At 40.1% G+C, this 20,712-nt stretch overlaps 1 protein-coding gene across 12 annotated transcripts in view; it reads right to left on the reverse strand.

The window, feature by feature from the left end:
- PUM1 (pumilio RNA binding family member 1) overlaps nucleotides 1-20,712 on the reverse strand; it is a 135,557-nt gene that overhangs the window by 51,930 nt on the left and 62,915 nt on the right. For 8 of the 12 annotated variants that reach the window (XM_044237631.1, XM_044237635.1, XM_044237630.1 and 5 more), the window contains 4 exons: nucleotides 20,238-20,346; nucleotides 19,088-19,266; nucleotides 9,768-9,934; nucleotides 7,478-7,748 (listed from right to left, as the gene is read on the reverse strand). In XM_044237631.1, coding sequence (XP_044093566.1) covers nucleotides 7,478-7,748; nucleotides 9,768-9,934; nucleotides 19,088-19,266; nucleotides 20,238-20,346 — 726 coding nt within the window. The remainder of the gene's footprint in view (nucleotides 1-7,477; nucleotides 7,749-9,767; nucleotides 9,935-19,087; nucleotides 19,267-20,237; nucleotides 20,347-20,712) is intronic. The other 4 variants (XM_044237639.1, XM_044237641.1, XM_044237638.1 and 1 more) reach the window with 2 other exon arrangements.

Raw genomic sequence — 20,712 nt, forward strand, 5'->3', positions numbered from 1 at the left:
GCTAGGAACAGTCCTTTATGTGTGTCCTTTTTAATGAATAGGGGGAGTACCCCTATACAGACATGGCCCTTCTGTGAGACCCCTCTTACAGCTCCTTCCCCAACAGGGCAGTTCAGGATGAAGAAAGCAGAGGGCAAAACTCCTTGGAGTGAATGTTAATTTAAAAATATCCCAGCGGCGCCTGGGTGGCTCAGTGGGTTAAAACCTCTGCCTTTGGCTCAGGTCATTATCCCAGGGTCCTGGGAATGAGTCCCGCACCGGGCTCTCTGCTCAGCAGGGAGCCTGCTTCCCCCATCTCTCTCTGCCTGCCTCTCTGCCTACTTGTAATTGAGCTCTCTGTCAAATAAATAAATAAAATCTTTTAAAAAATAAAAAAATCCCAATGAGGGATGCCTGGGTGGTTCAGCCAGTTAAGTGGTTGCCGTCGGCTCAGGTCATGATCCCAGGGTCCTGGGATGAGTCCCACATCGGGCTCCTTGCTCAGCGGGAAGCCTGCTTCTCCCTCTCCCTCTGCCCCTGCTCATGTGGTGCATTCTCACTCACGCTCTCTCTCCCTGTCAAATAAATAAAATCTTTAAAAAAAAAAAACCAATGAGTTCATGAGCATGAACTGCTGTCAACAGGTCACAAAGATAAAAAGGAATGAAGAAAACCCTCTTTTGTTTTGCTGTAGAAGAATATGCTTTACCATAGACTCCATGTAGAGAAAAACACAAATGCAACTGAATTTGTAGGTGAGACAGCCCCACGTATCAAAAGGGTTTTTTTTCTAGTACTAGGTCCAAAGGACAGAGCCCAGAGCTAGACACCAGAACACAGATGTTCCCACAGCTTGTAGTATATGACCTTCAGTAACTCTCCAAGTTTCATGAGGTCTTAAGTTTCTTATCTGTAAACGTTTAGTAGCCCTATCCCATGGGGATGTTATAAGGGTTCACGGGGAAAAGATCTTCGAAACACTGAAGGTATTATTACATCAATGGTGGGACTATAATCTTTTAAGAAAAAAAGTTTATCATGACAGCCAGTCTTTAGTACATGAAATATGTGAAAGTCTGCTACTGTCTGAAGCTTCCAGATCAAAGCCCATTTTCGACCAGGTTATTTGAACAACTACAAGGATCAACAACGATTTATGGATGAACAGGTACATATGAATCACGCTGATGATATTGTCAAAAAGAAAGCTTCTTTACATATCCTTAGCAGATGGAACATCTGCTATTTTGATTCCAAAATAATCTCTTAACATGTGAAGGGGAAAAATAAACATGTCCTTCTACTAAGTAAGTAAGTATCTTTTGAGGAAAATCAGAAAATTCCAGGGGCGTCTGGGTGGCTCAGTGGGTTAAAGCCTCTGCCTTCGGCTCAGGTCATGATCCCAGGGTCCTGGGATCAAGCCCCACATCGGGATCTCTGCTCAGCAGGGAGCCTGCTTCCTCCTCTCTCTCTCTCTCTCTCCACCCCCCCGCCTGCCTCTCTGCCTACTTGTGATCTCTGTCTGTCAAATAAATAAATAAAAATCTAAAAAAAAAAAAGAAAGAAAGAAAAGAAAATTCCAACAAAGTCCAAGAGCAATAAAGGTAAGCTTCAACTGACCCAAACCTCTAGCTAAAGTCAGTATTTTAACAGTGACTATACATGACACTGATAATATAACCTTCCTCTCACTTGTCAATTGAAAGGAAAGCTGAGAATATTAAAGACCTGTATTAACACTACACAAACCTGGCTTCAGAATAATGACATCTAATCACTACCACACTTTTTAAACCACTGTGTGCTGCTTCCTCTCCCATCTGCCTAGGGCTGTGAGGGAATGAATCTGTACTTCGATTATGATTTCCGGAGTATTGTTTCTTTGCTAAAATTCATGCTTAACAGGTGAGAGTTTTAGCACATCAGTATGCAATTTTGTACAACATGCTGCATTGGATTATTTTTAGATTAACTAAATTCTAAATAAAGAATATCAACAATTAATCTTATTAATCTATAAGGATGCAATCCTGGCTTTGGTTTCTGCTACATATGACTGTAATATAATGAAATCTAGCAGTAACTTTATAAAATATATTTAGGCAAATATAAATAATTGTATGGTCTTCATTAAAATAAAGAAGATAGCTCGTGTACCATAACACAAAATGGTACAAACACATTATTATGAACTGTCACACTGTTTATAATGCTCACTGTTCACTGTCCAGAATTAAGGAGAAGACAATGAAGAGAAAGTGAGGGAAAGAGGGAGAATACTCCAGAAATATCAATGAACATTTCAAAATGTCCTAAATTAGGGGTACTTAAACCTCAAATCTTCATACTTGGGATAGGTAAAATTATCCTTATTTTCATGGAATTCAGCATGTCTTTCAATTATGACTGTAGGCAACAAAGCACATTAACATTAGCTATACACTTGTGACTTAATCACCATAGGAGTCACATATGGGGTGCATGGGTGGCTCAGTACATCAAGGTAATCTCAGAATTGTGAGACCAGCCCTGCCTCTGGCAGGCCATGCTCAATACGGAGCCTGCTTAAGATTCTCTCTCTCCCTCTCCCTCTGCTCCTCCCAGCCCATCTCAAAAAAAGAAAGAAAGAAAAAAAAGTCACAAAAGTCACCATACATTTTTCATGATCCTTGACAACTATTAGACATCCCAAAGCCACATTTATCCTCATCATGATCACTAGGTATGCCCACTTCTGCTACATGCATTGTTTGACTAAGTACATACATATTCAACTTGTAAATATTTCATAAATATTGTTTTGTTAAATATTCTGTAATATTTCTATATAACTATTTCTTTTGTAAACCTACTTATACTAAATATATCATTCACGCAATGCAGCCCACAGTTCTCCTCAAACTGCTAAGGGGTTGGTTCATGGCACAAAAAAAGGAATCCTTGCTTTAAATAAATCTTAAGTTTATGATAAACAGTGACTAGACAAGTAATTTAACTAGCCAAAACCCAAAGTATCCCTAAGTACCACTAAGTCTGTAATGAACTACATGAAAATTACCTTTCCTGTATTTGCAGGCTGTTCTATACTATATATCTCAATAGAAGTTGATACTAACAGTTTTATGAAACCAAATCAAAATCCCTATTAAAAGGAAATAGGACACAAGAAAGAATTATTTTGTCAATGTCCAAACCAGATCCCATCATGAAATCACATATAAAGCTACCTCATTAACAATAGCAAGTGACTCAAAACTTTAAAAAAAAAAAGCCAATACTAAAAAGCAGAAATGTGTAGAAAAACACGTACTACACTAGATCTGTGGTTCAATCCTCACAATCATTAATAATGTCTGGGACTTGGGCCTGGCTCTCAAGCCTCTGGGACCTGGACTCAAAAGCCCAACGCACCAAGCTGAATTTCCCTCTAAGTGCGCCTTCTACTGCTGTCAGCCTATGACCACACCATGCTCGTTTCTATCTCCACAACAGATACACTGTGGAGTGTATATTTCTAAACATTGCACCTGTCTTTCAAGGAAGGTCTATACAACCTTGGTCCCCATTGAGCACTCCCATGTTCTGGCAACATTCCTGACCACCCAGTTTAGCCTTAGTTCCCCAAATGCCCCATACAGTTGCACGTAAGTCGGCCTGACTAGGGGCACCAGCTCTGTTCACTACCAGCAGAACCAGATTCCTGGAAGGACACAATCATCAATAATTAACTGATTAATATGGGTAAGAATTGTCTACAGCTGCTACTGAACTAACAGCACAAAAAAACTAAACCATGTTAATTAAGTCATTCCTCCTTAGAACTGTCTTGTCACTATCAGGCAGCATGGCAAAGTTGCTAAGACCCACAACTCCGTCTGTGCAATCTCACAGGTCACTGTTTCCCAACCTCATCCCACCGCCTAGGATGACTACTACGTTATCTAATGAACAGGCACCTGTTAAGTTCTCATAGTAACCCTTTAAGTTCTACTATTTCCTCTAGTGGAATTTTCACTCTTTTCCTTATATAAACAACCCTTACAAGGCACAGCTCAAGATCTACCTCTTCCAAAAGTCCTTCCTTCCCCAGAATAGAGTATGATCTCCCTTGTCTAAGGTTCTAGGACCTAGGCAAGCCCTAAACTTGTCTTTGAGTACTTCCTTGCACTAGTTAAATGGCCAAATGAGTCACAATACCCAAACTGAGAGCTATGGGTTGGGGGAAACCCATTTCACTCATGAAAGATATGCTCAGCTACAGGTGAGAACAAACAATGCAAACAAAGTTACAATCCACAGTCCACAAATCTGTGATCTCCCTGAAGTTACCAACAAAACTGGATTTCAAAAGAATTACATACTTTTTTTCATCAGATGGCAACAGAGGCTGTGACTCTAAAAAAGAGGTAATTTCCTGGATATTGTGCAGGTCTAGTTACAAACATGAGAACGAACAAGCTTAGCGGGCTAGATCTAAAGGACTAACATAGTAGTATATAAGCTAGTGCCTCAAAGAGTGGTCTCCAGATCTCTTAGAAGGCTAGTTCCAAATTTCAGTTTGGGTAAACCCCATTTAATCATGGAGATACTGTAATAGGAATATGTTAAAATTTTCCTGAAAACTTGGTCTGCTAAAGCAAAAGCAGAAGACACAGAAGAACAAGACCCAAAGAGTTTACCCTCAAGGGGCTTACAATCTAGCAAGGACTATTAAACAAGAAATTATAACACAAGGAAGAACATGGTGACTCCGGTTTCAAGGGAAGCACAAAGCACTACAGAGTTCAAAGGAGACAGACAAACTCACTGATACGGAGATCAAGAAAGCTAACAAGCACTGGATCTTCAAGAATGACAATCAATTAAAATTGAAAAATCAAATAAAATGGAGAGCAAAAGTGTAAGGAGTACTGAAGGGATAAAATGTGAGATCAAACACCAAATTCCAGTAGAAAAAGGACCCTACCATCTTAACAGCTACTCCTGCCTCTATGTAGGAGAATGTTAAGGGTTAAGAGTCTTGAAAACAGTGAGAAGTCTTGGCCAATAGTTCCCAGGCATGCTATTAGGGAGCCCACTACACGACCATGTAAAACAATCTACTCAGAAAAGCAAGAATTATGGGCCCACGGAATAAAACAAAAATGATCACATTGCGTGTTGGTAGTCTACCTATGTAACAATAATGACCCTATGTTACTACAACTAAGGCATGAATGGGAAGCCAAAAACCAGCAATATTTTAACTTCCAAAATCGTAACATTCAGCTTCAAAAATTACTGAAATGGGATACATGGTGAAAGCATCCCAGGCTTCATAAATCTGAGTGGGTGTTATCTTTAATGTAATCATGTTAACTGCTTGTGAGTTTGCAAAAGGACGTATCTGTTCAAGTTCTTTTTTTTTTTTTTTTTTTTAATTTTAAGGTTTATTTATTTATCTGTCAGAGAGGGGAGAGAGAAAGCATGACCAGGAGGAGCAGCAGGCAGAGTGAGAAGCAGGTCCCCCACATCGAGAAAGGAACCCGATGTGGGACTCGATCCCAGGACCGTGGGATCATGACCTGGGCCAAAGGCAGATGATTAAACGACTGAGCCACCCAGATGTCCCTGAAGTTCTAATAATTATCCAGTCTCCCAAAACACTGGTAAACTTAGTTTGAAATGAGAGGTCAATACATCAAAAGAGAATCTCAACTCTGATTATGAAGTAAAGAACAATTCAGTAAAAGAGCATTGGGTTGTTCCTTATAAGAGGTTAAAGACAAACACTTCAACAATAAGCAAAGGGTTTGACTGGATTAGATGAGAAATGGGAAGCAAAGCACAAAAACAGCCAGAGTTCTAGAAGTTCAGACCACAAAAGACAAGGTAAAAGAAAGAATTAAGAATTCAGATAAAATTTCTTGATATAACCAGGCTGAAGAGTCCTGATTGGGAGTAGCCTACACTCAAGGAGCCTGGGTGGTTCAGTCAGTTGAGCATCTGACTCTTGATCTCAGCTCAGGTCTTGGTCTCAGGGTTTTTAAGTTCAAGCCCCACATTGGGCTCCACACTGAATGTGGAGCCTACTTTAAAAAAGAAAAAAAAAAAAAAAAAAAGTAGCCTACACTCAGAAACCTCAGTTTAGACAGAGAATTACCACACTCCTATCCTAAGCTCAGCAAGCTTAAGTCTATGTGGTAACAGTGTCCTCTACATAGCTGAAGTCTAATCTATTTTCAGCAACTGAGGTAATTTCTGGCTTCACTCAAATCTGCTGTTTTGAGGATTCACTGTGAGGGGGGGCAAAACAGTGAAAGAAGAGAAAAAGCACAAGAAAATCATTCTTCCGGAGAGACGGCACATCTATTAGGAGCCACAGGGAGAGTAGTGGACACTTAGAATTTAATCTCTCTAGAAAAAGAGTTTTTGTTAATTAAACCTAACAGATCCACCTGATATGACCAGAGCACACATATCACATCATCCCTTAAAGGGATTCCCTTTTATAAACTTTATTAATATTACTATTACTGTTATTAGGATTAATTCTTATTAATATTAAATGGTTAGCTTTATCATCAAAATTCATTTAAAATCAACTATTTATGACAACAACAAAGGAACAGACCATACATCAATTTCTCCCACAGACATAGAATTTCTAATCAACAAAATGAGATTTTAACCTTTCAGGCCCAGAGGTCTGTATTTATGTTCCAGTCCAAAATTAATGACTATCAGAAATTCATGGCCCATCAAAGTGCTTCCAGCCACAAGAGAGATCTTGTGGTACCTGACAAGATGGGGAAGCTACCTGCCCCCTTTTATAATTCAGACAGCTGGGGGTTTTTTACTTAAAAAAAATTAAACAGAGGGATCAGTAAACCCCAGAGTTAGGCATACCATGCCTTTAAAACCAAAATGCACACATATAATGTCTTCCAAGGATTTATGAAGAAAAGAAAGAGTCACATAATTTCACTGTAGAGATGTACACTGAGTGATCTGTGTTTTTCCCCTACTCATATTTTAACTCTTTTGAAAGGTGGCAGGTATGTTTGTTAGCTATAGTTACTCACTTAATTAAAAGACATGACTAATAAGACAACTTCATACTGGACTCTCGCCAGCAGTAGGTAACGGAGTTTACCATTTTAAAAACAAAACCAACAGCATCACAATCTTATTCATCTTCAGAGAGATCAATTCCGCATCCAAGAGGACTGTGTCACAAGAGGGAACACCACCTCACCCAACCCCCCAGGCCCTGGGGTGACAGAGGAGCCAAAGGAAGTACATGTGGAACACAGTGCTCTCTTGCCCATACTCATGGGAATCCGCCTCTGGAGGGGAAAGTACAGAGGCTTTGTGTGCCCACCTCACTGTGGGGTTAAGAATGGCTACTATAGCCTATAATAACGCCACCCTCCTCCCTCCCCCCCATTCTTAGTCACTTGCATCACGTGCTGGCTGGAGGAGAGCAGAGAGAGTGACAGAGAGACACACACAGTACCTGTTGTTGAGAATTGTAGTCAAAAAGTCCCACAGTTGCTGCTGCTGAGTCCACAGGTACCTGCGTGCCTGAATAATCAAACTGAAGAGGCTCCATGCCCACATGTTCCATGGGGTCCAAGGGGACACTCTGGGACTCCATGTTGGAGAAATCCTCCACAGGCTTGGCACCATTGGTGCTGGTCAGCTGGGCTAAGCCCTCAGAACCATTCTGGTTTGGACCCAGAAGATCCACTTCATTAGCAGAGTTCTGGCAATTACCAGGGGTACGGCTAAACAGAGAAAGTAGAGGGCATTAAACCTTATTTTGAGCGGGGAGGGACACTACAGCAACCCCAGTTTAAAGATGACGTCCTTGAACACACTTTATCATCAACATAACTTAAAACTATTTCTACAGAACAACCAGAGACACTTTACGGTACTTTGTATGTTATATCCTCTAAAACAACTCTTCTGTTGCTTGCCTTCCCACCACAACCCACCCTGTAAATTGACATTAACTAGTATTAATTTACAATCCCTTTAACCAAAGGGACCAGATTTGAGGAACAATGAATGAACTGGAAAAAAACACTGCCTGTGGCAACCATGCAAACAAGATCCCAAAATGTAGGTAGTAAACGACAGCCCCTCCCCCCAAAGTAACACCTACTCTCTAAACAGAGAATCAATGGAAAAAGTAGGTTCTGGGGGAAATTCCATATATGAGAATGATTCTATTTAAAAAAACCTTTTCACAGGTGAAAAAAACTTGAAGTATTATCTTGGTACTACTGTTCAGTGCTAAACCTGTCTCCCATTTTCCTCTTCTAAGAAACTAGAAGCAAAGCCATTATAGAACAGTACAAAATAAATTCATTATCTAGGAGATGTCCCTGCTGAGGAGACAACTCTAAGAATTAAAAGTAGTGTGAGAGTATCATTCATCATCCAAACCAGGATACTCCTAAGAGCAAAAAAAGGGACACTGTTAATAAATATTCTAGGACATGGCAGAAAGGAGTACTGCCTCGGGTGACCCAGGACATAGGATCTCCCTATGTACAAGGACTGCAGGGCAGTGTAATTTCAAATCAGAGTAATACAGAACGCTGTTACAATCTAGTAAGGGAGCATAGCCTGTGACTGCACTCTGTGCCCTTCAGTCCTAAACGAAAGCCTACAGCTGGGACAAATTACAGCTACTGCCGCATTCCCTCTCACACACGTGGCCTACCAACACCGCCCCGCCAGAAGTCAAACGCTACCAACCCCTGCTACGGGCTACCTGAGGTTCAGGACGGAAAGGCTACCACTTCATCTGAAAGACGTTAGGTAAGTGGTTGTTACTCTGTGCCTCAAATTCTGTAATTCTTTATACTCACAAGGTTAACAAAGTAAATTAGGAATATTGAACAACTGAATGTTGTTCTGCATGCGATGATCCAAAATGAATTTTAATTTTGGCCTCGGAGGGTTGTCAGGATCAGAGAGATAGGTGTGTGTGTTCAGACACACATATACTAGCTTTAGACTAACATTAAATTATTCAAAATCAAATCCTCTATCTGTATATCACTGACCAAGGATTTTTACATTTTTAAAATTATATACCATCACTAAAGGTTACCTACATAAATGAAGAATAACGCCAAGTGTATTAGACAAATGTGCAACATCATCTGCAAAGTGTGTGTATTGAATTATAGGGTAAAACCTTCAAAGCAATCATGACCAGAGATGGAATGAGAGCATCCATGGAAGGGAGAGGACTAAGAACAAGTCATGTAAGCTGCACCTCTGGTTCTTCAAACTGAAGAAAATGATACTGACCCACCTACCTCCCAGGGAGTTTAAGAGTCTCAAATAAAATAATACGTAGGTTTTCAACTGTTTCTCTCTACCCTAACATGCCAGAGAGAGGGGACACGCTTCCATTAGTGACCATGGTTACTCCCAAGCTAGTGATTTGGGAGAAATTTAGGGAAAGCCCCAAGGCACCTATGCCAAGTGATTTTGATAGTTGAGAATCACTAAAATATTTAGAGAATCATTCTGCAAATAATAGAGAGCCCTACAGAAATGCAAAAATCTATTGTTTTGGCAAAGCACCAGGAATTGAAGGCTCTTAGAAGTTCCACCTTGCCAGTAGTAAATTTACAGTCTTGTGGTATGGCCTGCACTGGACCCAATTCTTAAAAAGGACAGATAAGGAAGGGGGGGGGGAACCCCTAAAATCCAAATAAAACTAAACCAAAACAAAAACCCATTGCCCCCATTCAAAAGTCAGAAGTGTAAAACATACAAACCTAAAATCTTTGACGTCTGCATCAATCCCATTCTGCACTGGCAAACCATTGGTCTTGTCCATCACATCACCCTCCTCCTTCAAATCTCCTAGCTTATCTCCATCAAACGCACCCTTGTTCTTCTTGTCACTTTTGTCGTTTTCATCACTGTCTGCATCCCTTGGGCCCTGTTTAAAAAATAGCTTCAGCTTCACTAATCATCATCAACTAACAATAGTGGGCAACCACTGTGGACACGAGACTACACTAAATGCTAATTAAAACAGGGTAGTGTCCGGCCCTTTCAAGACATTACACTCTAATTAACAGACAACACAGAGGCAGGAACACTGCAGAAAGTCTTGCCAAATGGGGGAGACAGACATACAATTATGTTACAGAGTTTAGGACAGTCTTACCATACCCAATGTCCCACCATCCCATTTTTTCCTTTCTACCTGAAGCCCAGCCACAACTCTACATCCCTTGGTCCCACCTCTCTACTTCCAAATCTAACTCTATACAGTAGCACAACTCCTAGTTAAGCCCCGGGTATGGCAGCTAACAGTATAGTTGGAAAGTGATAAGCCTACAAAAAGAATTTCCTACTTCACCACTGCCTGTGTAAACTCCTTTACTTCTGAGTACTGATCTAAGTGTGGTCTGACATCTTTCCAATTCAATTACCCTCCACTTCACCTTGGGACACAGGCCCTGCCAAGCTGCATCACCTACCACCACCCCAGCTCTACTCTCCATCCCAGGGCTTTACTGCATCAGTAATTCACCCATCATCTTTTACTTTGTTTCTAATCCTTCAAAATATGTTATATCTAACTGTGAAATTCTTTCAAAAGTACTCTTAAGTGCTTATCTGTTGTCTTTCCCTCTCTGCCTGCCCCATACCAGTTTATTTTGAGGCTACAGGGAAGCCCCTTTGGCTGGATCGCTGATGCAGCAGACTTTGTCTCTGAAGTGTTTCAAACTACAAAGACTGAGAGATTAGACCTAAAGAATTGTTTTGGTGCCAAGTACACTGGTGCCTTCTCCTCTAAGGAAATAAGGTCTGTCCCCTCTTGCCAACATCTTACATTAAGACCGTGACATACAAAGCAAATGTGCCTTAATTTTCAAAAGGAAAAGAAGATCTGGTAGAGTAACTTGACATGGTTCACAGAGCTTTGTAGAATCCTACCAAATGGTAGGTAACCTTTGCTTTTATAAAACTGGAGAGAGGCAACCTTGCTTGTCCTCACCATTGACTTCTGGACCAAATTAAAGCTCCTGGCAAAAGGCAAGAACCAGTGAGAGAAAAAGATGAGAGCTACTTGACAGCATTTCCAGTCACCACAACCAAATTTCACTTGGGTGGGGGAGGACCAGTAATGGAGGCTGCAGCAGAGACACTCCGTTGTGAATACCCAGGCCAGTGATGCAAAATAAACAGATGTTCTCAGGACAGTTCCCAGAGATCTCTGGCCCAGAAAAGGTAACTCAGGAATCTTGACATTCTTAGAGTTTTCACCTGTCAGTTGTTAGCCCATTTTACTTTCAAAATTATTCTCCGTTCAAGACCCAGAAAAAGAATTCATGGCTAATGTGAACTAAGGAACACACCCAAGAAGGAACAAAGAAAGGATACACAACTTTGTTTCATGTCCCATCAAGATGGCAAACTACTGTTCTGGCAGCCACTGAGATGTGACCTTCACAGCATCGAAGTGTAAGACTGCTACTGGTTCAAGAGGAGTGAATGACAGCCAACTGAGCACCATAGCGAGATCCTAAAGTAGAGATGGGAATGGAATAAGATACTAAAGACAGAGATCTTTGAAAACGTCTGAAGACAATAGCTCCCTCCTACTGCAAAGGTAAAACTGACAAAAACCGTGTATTCACTTTCATATTCCAACACTGAGTGTAGTGCTTGGCAGAAGTTCAAAAACTATGACAAAGTAAACTGAAATGACCAAAAAAAATCCTGAAAAACTGAACCACTAAAATTAGAAAGATCCTCCCACTGTCTTTACCGTAAGAGTCCAGGAGGTAATGACGGTCTAGATAACAAACAACTCTGCCCGCATTAGCCACTATTAATGTCAGTATCCCGCTGACACACCTAAGTAATCTTCCATAAATCTACAAATCAAGTCACTGACCCAGAAGGAGCAGCCCAGCTCCAATTTCTCATCAGCAGTTCCAAAGGTCTGCAAGCAAAAACAGGAAGGAAATGGGATAAAGAAGCAGCAGGAAGGGTCACCAACAAGCGAGAAGGCTGATGACAGGGGAGACTCACTCGCCAAATCAACAAACACTCTGCAGAAGCTCTCCTGAGTGACCCTTTAGAAGAGCTTGCAGAGAAGCTGCTGGGCTGACTCTAAGAGGACTGTTCTGGAAACAGTCCCTGATACTTAACTTTCTTCACTATACTGCCAAGGGCTAGATTTTCAAAGGAATCCCTAGGATGGGCTGTTTTTCATCCATATTGTAGTCTATCCCTATAAAACATAGCTTCCTGGTTTTCTGCTATAAATTCCTCAGAACAGCAGGTTCCCTCTATCTGAAGGTGAGGGAGCCCAACGGAGGCTTCCGTACTTTGATCTGGATAGTCACTGGGTGTATTCATTTTGTAGAAACACACACAGATGAACATTTATGACTTAAACACTTTTCAGCACACAGGTCGTATTTCAGTAAAAAGTTTACTTAAGAGAAAAAAGTTCAGTAAATCAACACTAGCCCTAAATAAAAATGGCTGACAAGTCTGATTTTTAAGTGATACCAAGAGCAGAATGGGAAGACTTTTCGTCAAAAGTCAGATAGTAAAAGAGAATACAGGGTTCAGAATCATAAAAAAGCTCTCAGAAATGTTAACACCCTAGAGAGGGAAGAGGGCTAGAAATGGTCTGGTATATTTTACAGGATTTTTACAAATGTTTTTAATATTTAAGATAAGGATAGGTATTCACAGCTATGTGGTCTTGAAGAAAGAGCTAAACCAGATTGCACAGAACCTACATTCTATCTCAACTGCTGACACATACTAGCAGAGGACTTTTGACAGGTCATGAAATCCGAGCCTGAGTTCTCTCATCTATAGCACAGGGATAACTTTGTTTACAACAGAGTAGTTATGAAATGATGCATATGCAAAGGATTTGTGAGTATAAATCATATTATACAAAAGCAATATGATAATTAGTAAAAGCTAAGCACTGGGATGGTATTTCTTCTGTAACATTATCCAAGATATCAAGATTAAACCTCTTAAATGGCCAATTAAGTGGTTTAACTCTACTAGAAGTACATAGCCAATCTGGCCCTCCCAGGGACACTCATTTTCATAGTGCAGTGGTTGTATGGTTAGTGTTGAGTATCACAATCTTTTTAAAATTTACAAGTGTCTGGGCTCACACCCAGAGATTCTGATTTAATTGGTCTGCAGAAGCTCCCACAAGTGTTATAAAAGGCTTCTCCTCCAGCAACTCTAGTAAGCACTCACAAATGACAACTGCTGTAATTAAGTCCAACATAAGCATTATAAAGGCAGGGTTTTGTTGGGCTTTTTTGTCATACATTCCCTAGTACATAATAGTACTGAAAGTCTATTAGCTAAATAAAAGAAAAAATAAAGACAGATTAATAGCATATTTTTATTGTGGGCTTCCTTTAAATGAATGTTAACCCAAACCTGTACTCACATACAAGCTTCAATGAGTGTTCAAAAAGCACATAGCCAAGCCCCATCAAAATCTCAAGAGTGGGGCCAAGAATGGTTCTGAGAGATCCCCTGTCTACACTGAGGTGCAAGGCTATATTCCACTGCAAGACAGCAAAGAACTGAGAGAAGAGCAGAAAGAGAGAAGAACCTTCTATTGTGGAGATTAGAGTCCATCCATTTATAGATCAGCTTCCTCAAAAGCCTCACAGAACAGGAGGAATATTTCAGAGAGTATCTATTAATTCTGAATGAGTCAGAGAAATGAGAATTTAATTTCTCCTCTTACTGCAGTGATCTTACCCACAAAGCTCCACAGAGCAAGTCATATTCAATGAGATTAGTAATTTTCCTCCCTTCTTTCTAAAAAAGACTATTTTGCATATTTGAAATTAGAACAAAGTTTGAATCCAGGCCCTATCACTTCCCTTCTAAGCCTCATTTTTCACTGCTATCAACTCACAGGGATGACACTATCAAAGGGTTGTTCCAAAGAGTCAATAAGGCAATTCATGAAAGTGAAATTCTTTTTAAAAAAAATTCTTAAAAGTGCTCATTACTCCACTTTCATATTTTTTCCTGTTTTTTTCAGAGACATTCAGCCCCCACTCTCCAAAAACCTCAAAGTTGCTAGATATCTTATGTCTCTCCCCCTGGGAAAAAACTCACGGCTCTGATCATTAGACCCTTTGTAGCACTGATTTCCGTGAGGTATGTGTGCAGAACTGAGCCACGACCAACTACCACTTCATCAAATCACCAATTCATGAAACATAAATTTATGAAATTTAAGAAACATCATTTTATGTCCTGCTAAAAAGGAAATGCTGGCAATTAAACTATGATATACTATCATTTGAAAGATGCATCCCATTTTCAAAACGAACAAAGTGGGGAGTTGTACACTTTAGAAAGAGTGGAACACAGACTATCCCAGGCACTGTGTACATCATCACCTAACTGCAGGTGTACAGAAAGGTAAGGAGAGTGTTCCCCTCTGCTGTGGTAACCACCAGACCCAGGAGGAGGTAAAAAACAAAAAACGTATCTTGACCATGCAGAATATTATTTGTTATTAGAGACGAAAAACAAAACAAGTTTTCTAAAAGTCATCTGGTGCTTTTTAAACTTTTTACCTAATCAGTAGTTAAAAGCTTGACATTATAAAGTAAAGCATGTAGAATTCTTGCTTGAGGGAAGCTCAAATCTGGAGGGGCTCTACCCTATAGATGAAGTTTCTGAATGTGACCCATGACCTTCTGGTAATTTAATCCTCCGAGAAGATTACATATCTTTCAAACTTCAGTATGCATGCAAATCACCTAGGGCTCTTGGCAAAATGCAGGTTTTGATTCAACAGAGCTGGGGCTGAGTCGGATATTCTGAACTGGTAATATATAATAAGCAGCCAGGCAGTGATAATGCTACTGGCCCATGGACTTTGTGGAGGAAGATTCTGTAAGGTTTACAAAGCACTTTCATATACTGGGCACCCAGGTGGCTCAGTCACTTAAGCGTCTGCTTTTAGCTCAGGTCATGATCTCAGGGTCCTGGGACTGAGCCCCACATTGGCCTCCCTGCTTAACAGTGAGTCTGCTTCTCCCTCTCCTCCTATGATCTCCCTCGCTCTCACTCCCTCTCAAATAAGTAAATAAAAATCTTCAAAAAAATAAAATAAAAGGCATTCATATATATTACACATCCATATGAATTAGACTTTGTGTGTTTTCATTTACTCCATTTCACAGATGAGAAAATTTAAGTTTCAGTTGAAATTCAAACCCCTGACTTCTAAATGTATTACACTGCACACAGTTTTTAAACAAAATCAATTAAATAGCACTGGTAACCTAAAACAAATGCGAAGAAGACTAGAAAAACCAGTTACCAAGTTTTGTGACCCAAATGAATTGCTAGGAGTGTGCATGCCTCCTTCAGGTCAGAAAGCAGCCAGTCTCTACGTACAAGTAGAAAGGCGTGCCAAAGGTTACTTTCTCTAAAAAATCTTTCCGCTGCAAGGTTAAGGTGATCTTCACCTAAAATTTAAGTGGACTTCTCATTTCCCTAGGCACCATAAACCACAAAGGTAGAAATTATGATCCATTCTTCTGACCGGCTGGACTCCGATCTATTTGAAGGTTGGCTGGAATTCCAAAAGACAAACAGCAGGATCCTTTGATGGTATATTTCACTCAGTGGTCTCACAATACAGTAGTCACATGTGGTTTTATAACCACTCTGAACCATGCTTTGTTGGGGGAGGGGGGAATGTCTTATTCTAGAAATAAATAAAATAAAGTATATGAAAAGAGTATTTTCAAGACTTGATAGACTCTGACTTAACTGGTATTCTGAATCTTCCTATTGTTCTGAAAACTCCAACCCTTAAGTTTTTGATTCATATGTAGAAAAATACCAAAATTTTACAGTGGGTGCTAAGAACAAAATACTGCTCTAGGATTCTTACTGCCAGCTTGAAAGTAATCTCATCACAGAAGCTGAAGTACTCAACTGAGTCCATTTGTACAATCAAAATGAACTTAAGAAAGCTCAGGAAAGCTAGACAAAGAGTTAAATACCTTCATTAAAGCTGTAAGCAAGAAACCACCTTACTGAAAGTGGAAAATCACTGTAGAATGAGTAGCTTACTTTAGTCCTAAACCACCTCTAACTGAAAAGTTATTAGTCAGAGTCTGGATTATCTGTTGTCAGTATCCAAGATGGCCCCTTAAGTGCTTGCTTGAGATCTACATTCATTACACCATCAGAGATGATGCTTTCAGCTCTTGGAATTAAATGGAGACTCTTCACGGTTTACGGCAGGTACAGCATCCAAAGTAAAAATATCTGAGCTCTGACCCATAAACCACCAATTGCCACTTTAGAACAATTATCTACAAAGCAGCAGATATTCTCTCTTCCCTGGCCTCTGAACTCAATACTTTCAATGACAGACTAGATTTTTTTTAAAAGGCAGGAGGAGGGTCATCTTTTCCAAGAAGATGCCTGCATACCATGACAACCAACAAGTGATTCAGGTTTCCATGACCAGAGCTTTGGTCAAATGTCATCTAACAGGCAGAGCAAGGCCAGGCCATAAAGCTGATAAAGAAGGTCACTGATCCTCAGGCCTCCATCCACCAAAAGATTGGACATGCAATGTGGTAGCCTGATGTCACCAATCAGTCCTCCTGGGTCACCCTTTAGATGCAACTCAAGTCAAAAGACACCACAGTATTTCATTACCCACAATCTGCCTTCTGAGAAGAAGTTGGAACACAGATTTGGAGAAGTTTCATTTATCTTCATGCAAACCTCAGAAGCACAGTAAATTATCTGATTGTGAGAGTTCAATTTTCCAACCTCTTAACCTTCTGAGACCTCAAACTCCTCTGGTGACAATATTGTACAAGAGCTAAAAATTACCATTCTCTTAGGACAACCAAGGATGAAAGCCATCTCTACAAAATGAAAAGCAAGACAATGAAAGCAAAAGATAACGCACTCTATCATAAGATTGACTGCCAAAGTAATTGCTTAAAAGAGAGAAGCAGGCAAAAATAATAATAATTCAGTCCCAGTGTTTTATCTTTCTCCTAATTCCAATTATTTTTCTGCCTGCTTACAAACTTTATAGTAATCCAGGCATGCGCCTCCTGGCTAATACCCAAGGATTAGAAAATGGTCACATGCATGGCAGAGAACTCATGGCAAGAGTCATACAGGTTCCAACTCACCACAACACACTGACAACTTACCTACATACAATACTGACTTTTCTTCCACAATAAATAACTAGAAGTTATACACAGAAATTAGCAGGCAGCACTTCCTCTGAGAAATCTGCGCTCATGAGATGGGTAGTGTGCGGACAGAAAAAGAGGCGAACCAGGGATATGGTGAAAGAGGAGGAGTAACACCATCCTTCCCATGGGACAACAAGGAAATGATCATTTTGCCCAAATCCATTCCTCACATCTGAAGGGTAGATCTTACTGTTCCCAAGCAATCTCTCGGGAAGGTTCAAATAAAGAAGGGCTCTCCCTAGCTGATTTGACCTATGTATGTATTTGCAGTGTCAAAAGACACAGAAGCAATCAGGTCAGCTTTGGAATGACTAGTACTCAAGATTCAAGATAAAAGCCCTAGTTCAGTCCTTGATCCTCCTAAGAGTCATTATAAAAATAAAAGATCCTCTTCTGGCTTAATTCCTCACACCAAATTTCTAGGTGTGAAATTGGGAGAAATCCAATGCACCTTCTTAGAGAAGTTAATCTTTTCTGGTTTTCCTGTGCAATTAAAAGCTCCAGTCATATGGGAAGTGTCAATGGCAGCCGAATCATCACCTTTGGCATGCCTGGAAGAAAGCTAACTCCATAAGGATTCCGGTTACCTTAAACATCACCTGTTCTCATGCCAACCAAGTCAACATTCATTTAAGGTCCACTAACATATGACGGAATTGTACTTAACACTTGAGGAAGCTGCACCAAGAATGAACTCCTGCTACTCTGAAGAAGTTTCAGGTAGAATGAAGAAAAGAGGAATAAGCTTTTGACACCTAGCAAAAGAAACAAAAATACTGACAGATATAAAAACACTGACAACAAATGCTCTAAGGTAACATAAGATAGTTATGGAGGCAAAATGATTAATACAATTTGGGGGAAAGAAAGTCTTTTCTATGACTGCCAACAAAAAGGATTAGCTGAAAAAGACTTCACAGAGAAAGGATTTTGAAAAGGTCCAAAGCAACCCAAGTCAGGAGGTAAAGAGGGAAGACAGATTTGGGCTGCATCAGGCTGTGTCTCAGGCTGTGTCCTGACTACCACATGGAATACAAAACCAGGCAGAAAACACAAAATAAGGAAGATTCAAATGGAAATATATCATCACACTTTCACATCCAGAGAGCTGATGACAAGAAAGGAGTTTTGAGAAAGAAAGGCTATCAAAGATGCTTGAGGAAAACATCTTGAGGAAGACTTACATGGGAAGAGGCTAGGGACAGACAAGCTGCTTTGGCAAAAACTGAGCATCAGAGAGGTCAAATGGTGATGAGTAAAAAAAAAATATATATATATATATATATATATATATATATAAAACACACAGATCTGGAATTAACGGAACTTCGAATTTCCTAACAGGCAAGGTGTAAGAGGCAAAGTGTTCAAAGAGGGCCAAAGACCATACCATAATTAAAAAAAGCAAACAAGAACGATCTTACATACCCGATCCACTTTAAGGATTATTACAAACTGGCAAATAACTGCTCTCAGATCTATTTCCTATTGACCCCCAACTTCAGCTTTCTTATTTTAATTCCTTCTCTTCTTTTTTTTTGAACTAAAAATGTCTTCTGATAGACCAATGAACTGAGAACTAGATATCAGTTCTACCTCACGTTATCAATGTATCCCCCCCAAAACATCATGTCTTTGTTTTGTAAAAGTTCAGTTTGCATCCCCTACTGTGTTTGCTGGCACCTAATTGCAACAGAAGTGTTTTAAAATACACTGTAATTAGTGCTGTGAATATCTAAGGAAACTAAACAGGCATGTTTTGCTTTAGGGGGGTAAAAAAAGAGAGATATAGGAACAAGTTCCTCAAGCCAACTTACAAATCCTCCTTTTCTTAGACAGGAATCGCCCGGGGATGAGCTCAACACATACTCCACCATGCTAACGCCTAGTCCCCCACTCTCCGACCGTGGGGACAGTACAGAATTGACCTCACTGTTCACATGGAAACTCTGACCAGGTCTTCTCTGCACCATGATTGGCTGGGAAACTGAATGATCTACAAAAAAGATACACAAGCATGATACAGTGCAGCCAGAGGCTCAAACAAATTATGAGTGATGTCTCATGGATAAACCAATGACTGGGAATCAGGAAGCCTGCCATGGTCAGGTGAGCCAAAACCTCCTACTGTGTTTTTCTCTAAGTATAAAATTCTACATAAACTAAGGAGAACAGAACATACTCCTCATATATCCGGACAGCAGAGCAAGACAGCAGTTCACATAACTGGTTTATCTAGCTATAGTGGGTAAACTGTTTATCCCTTTCAAGTAGCAGAATTTCTTTTTAATATATTTTATTGGTAATATTACTAAAACAAAATGTGATTTTACTGCCCTTTTTAAAACCAACAACATAATTTGATATTTTCTGATGACTCACTGTCATCTGAGGTTCCATTTTTACCCTGCGCTGTAACACAGCACATCGGCTTCTGGGTGTGGGTCTCCTTCCTCCCTAGCCTCTGTTCTTTCCTTCTGCTGTCAGTGTGTGCCTCTACAGGTTTTCCCCAACCCTCTTCAGGGGTAGTCTGTCAGAAGAGCATCCGTGCCCAGTGACTTGATTTGGTCCCAACCACATTTACAAATAATCATCCCATACACAGTACACAGGGGAGCAAGGGGAGGAAAAAGAAACATGAACTTCAAATGGCAGGCATGGATTTTCTAATTCCAAGTATGCTGACAGCAGTACAGAACAAGAAGTTATAGCTGAAATTATGGTCATTTCAAATAAGACCACTCCCCTGCAGCTAACACTTCAATAAAATATTGAAGATTTGATTTTGTGTTAATTATGTTTTAATAAATTACATCATATAAGCTCCTTCATGGCAATTATACTACAGGACAGGACATTGCTTGACATGCTTATGTCACTGATGTGAAATTCATGACTTGCCAATTGCTGAGGAAAGGAGCTCTAAGACAGGCATAAATCACAGTACAGATGCTAGATCTAGATTACCTGATGTTCCCCAGGCACTGTCTCGCCATTGATCACCCAGGAATATTCCTTTTGGTCCATCTTTGCTGGATTCATCTGTTTCCCAAAACTTTTTACCTGGCAAGAGCTGCTGCAAATTAAAAATAATAGACGCTTTTAAAGAATTCATAAAGGATGAAAGTACAGCAGTCAACACTTTCTTTTAGACAAGGGTACTGCAGATGCTCATGTGTCCTGAAAGTCTTTACTCACGGTGTTCTGACTACACAGACTGTATATTGGGTAAAAGTCACAGAGAGGCCTAAGGCAAGGAGGGACCACAGATCAACCCACCACAGTAGAGGCTCAGCTTAAATATCTAGAATCATTCACTTAATCTATGCCAAGATTTTTAATGGGGGGTGGGAAGGGAAGGGAGTTATGTGAGACCCATTAGCTAAATGCTTGCTAAGAAGACTCCTTTTGAAACAGAAAGTACCTACAACTACTAAAATAC

This window comes from Neovison vison, chromosome 2 (assembly GCF_020171115.1).
Source record: "Neovison vison isolate M4711 chromosome 2, ASM_NN_V1, whole genome shotgun sequence".
NCBI lineage: Eukaryota > Metazoa > Chordata > Mammalia > Carnivora > Mustelidae > Neogale > Neogale vison.